Source organism: Odontomachus brunneus, unplaced genomic scaffold (genome assembly GCF_010583005.1).
Source record: "Odontomachus brunneus isolate Ranch 3 - 2012 unplaced genomic scaffold, Obru_v1 Obru_scaffold_030, whole genome shotgun sequence".
Lineage (NCBI taxonomy): Eukaryota > Metazoa > Arthropoda > Insecta > Hymenoptera > Formicidae > Odontomachus > Odontomachus brunneus.
The window spans coordinates 272,438-273,868 of NW_022639480.1; the positions used below are offsets into that span (position 1 = coordinate 272,438).

Consider the following 1,431-nt stretch of genomic DNA (forward strand, 5'->3'; position numbering starts at 1 on the left):
CCTGTTTAAACATTTTATTATTTATACAAATAATTTTACACATTTGACTTCATATATATTCATAATCAGCAAACCAGAAACGCTATTTTTTGCACTTCTACATTTCTGCCAAATTAGAAAGAAATCGGAGTGTACCTTTTGGGTAGGTTTATTTGTGAGACACTTCCTCGTGGAAAGCCGCGATTGGCGAGCTCTCCCGAGGAGAATCTTAAATGATGTTCGTTTCCACATTGGCGGGAATTCGTCCGTCGCTGAAATCGAGTCAAAGGCGGCAAAAGGAGCGGCGCAGATAAACAGAGCGAAGCTAACGGAAGACTGATAACACACACGTGTCTACTCACTCTGCCATGATGCAAGTAGTTGTGGCCGATCTCTCCGCGCGAAGACCTGGGGCTCTCCGGCAAGGTAGGTAAGGTTAAGGTGAGGTATACGATAGTATGTATGTATATATCACAGTTCGCTGATCACAAATGTTATATCACCACGGGGTCCGCGGCTCATCGCCTCTTCTCGCCTCGGCCCTTCTTTCTCGACGAGCTACGATCGACTATAGGATTTTCCTTCGAGGACTCGAGATCCCCGACTTCCCTTACTCTCAAAGACACCCCCAGAATCCGATCGTACGACCAATCTCATAAAAGCCTACAGGCGTCTTCCTCTGACGAATCATCTGCCCGGACCCCGCCGTTTTTCTGCTCTTCTCGTCAGCAGTTTGTCCGAATAGAAACTCTTTTCCTCTCTCTCTCTCTATCCCTGTCTCCTCGTTTTTTTTTTTTTTTTCTTTCTTTATCACGCGTCTTCCTGTGGTAAGCACCGCCTAGGGGGAGAGGCGCTTCGCTTCGTGTGTCAAAGTCCAACGATTTCGGCACGAGTACTCCCCGCGTCTATCACGGTGCGCGCGGAGCGAGTATACTAGCGATTACGAGCCGCCGATATTTTATACACGTGCTGGGCGCGCAGGCGCAGACCGCGCTCGAAGAAGGTCGCGGGAGTAGGAGGCACGCGTCCGCGGAAGAAGGTTAGCATTTCGCGTCTCTCAGGAGGGAATTAGCGAGCGAAATGGAACAGCGCCGTTCGATACTATTGAAAATAGTTGAATATGCCGTCGCGTGAAGTTGTGGCCGAGACGCCGTCGTTTTGCCGAAGAAGTTGTGAGAAATAGATAGATAGATAGATAGTTTATTTACACTCTGGAGTAGAAACCCCTTAAGCTACAAGAAGAAAACAGATAGCTTATTGAGTCTTAATATTGTAAAGAAAGAATTAGCCACGAGTTGATAGTATTATTTAGAAAACATGAATGCAAAGAAGATCGTTTTACGCAACGAGAAATACGAAAGTCGCACAAGCAATAATAACCAAAACAGTTTAAGCTTGAGAGAGAGAGAGAGAGAGAGAGAGAGAGAGAGAGAGAGAGAGAGAGAGAGAGAG

At 46.6% G+C, this 1,431-nt stretch overlaps 1 protein-coding gene across 3 annotated transcripts in view; it reads right to left on the minus strand.

Moving 5' to 3' along the window:
• The window catches only part of LOC116843207 (facilitated trehalose transporter Tret1-like), a 58,804-nt gene that overhangs the window by 24,009 nt on the left and 33,364 nt on the right, over window positions 1-1,431 (minus strand). The window contains exon 1 of one of the 3 annotated variants that reach the window (XM_032813430.1): window positions 342-1,319. The exons of the other annotated variants lie outside the window; for them this stretch is intronic. Coding sequence (XP_032669321.1) covers window positions 342-349 — 8 coding nt within the window. The 5' untranslated portion in view covers window positions 350-1,319. Of the gene's footprint in view, window positions 1-341; window positions 1,320-1,431 lie in introns of those variants that run through there. 3 annotated transcript variants of the gene reach the window in all.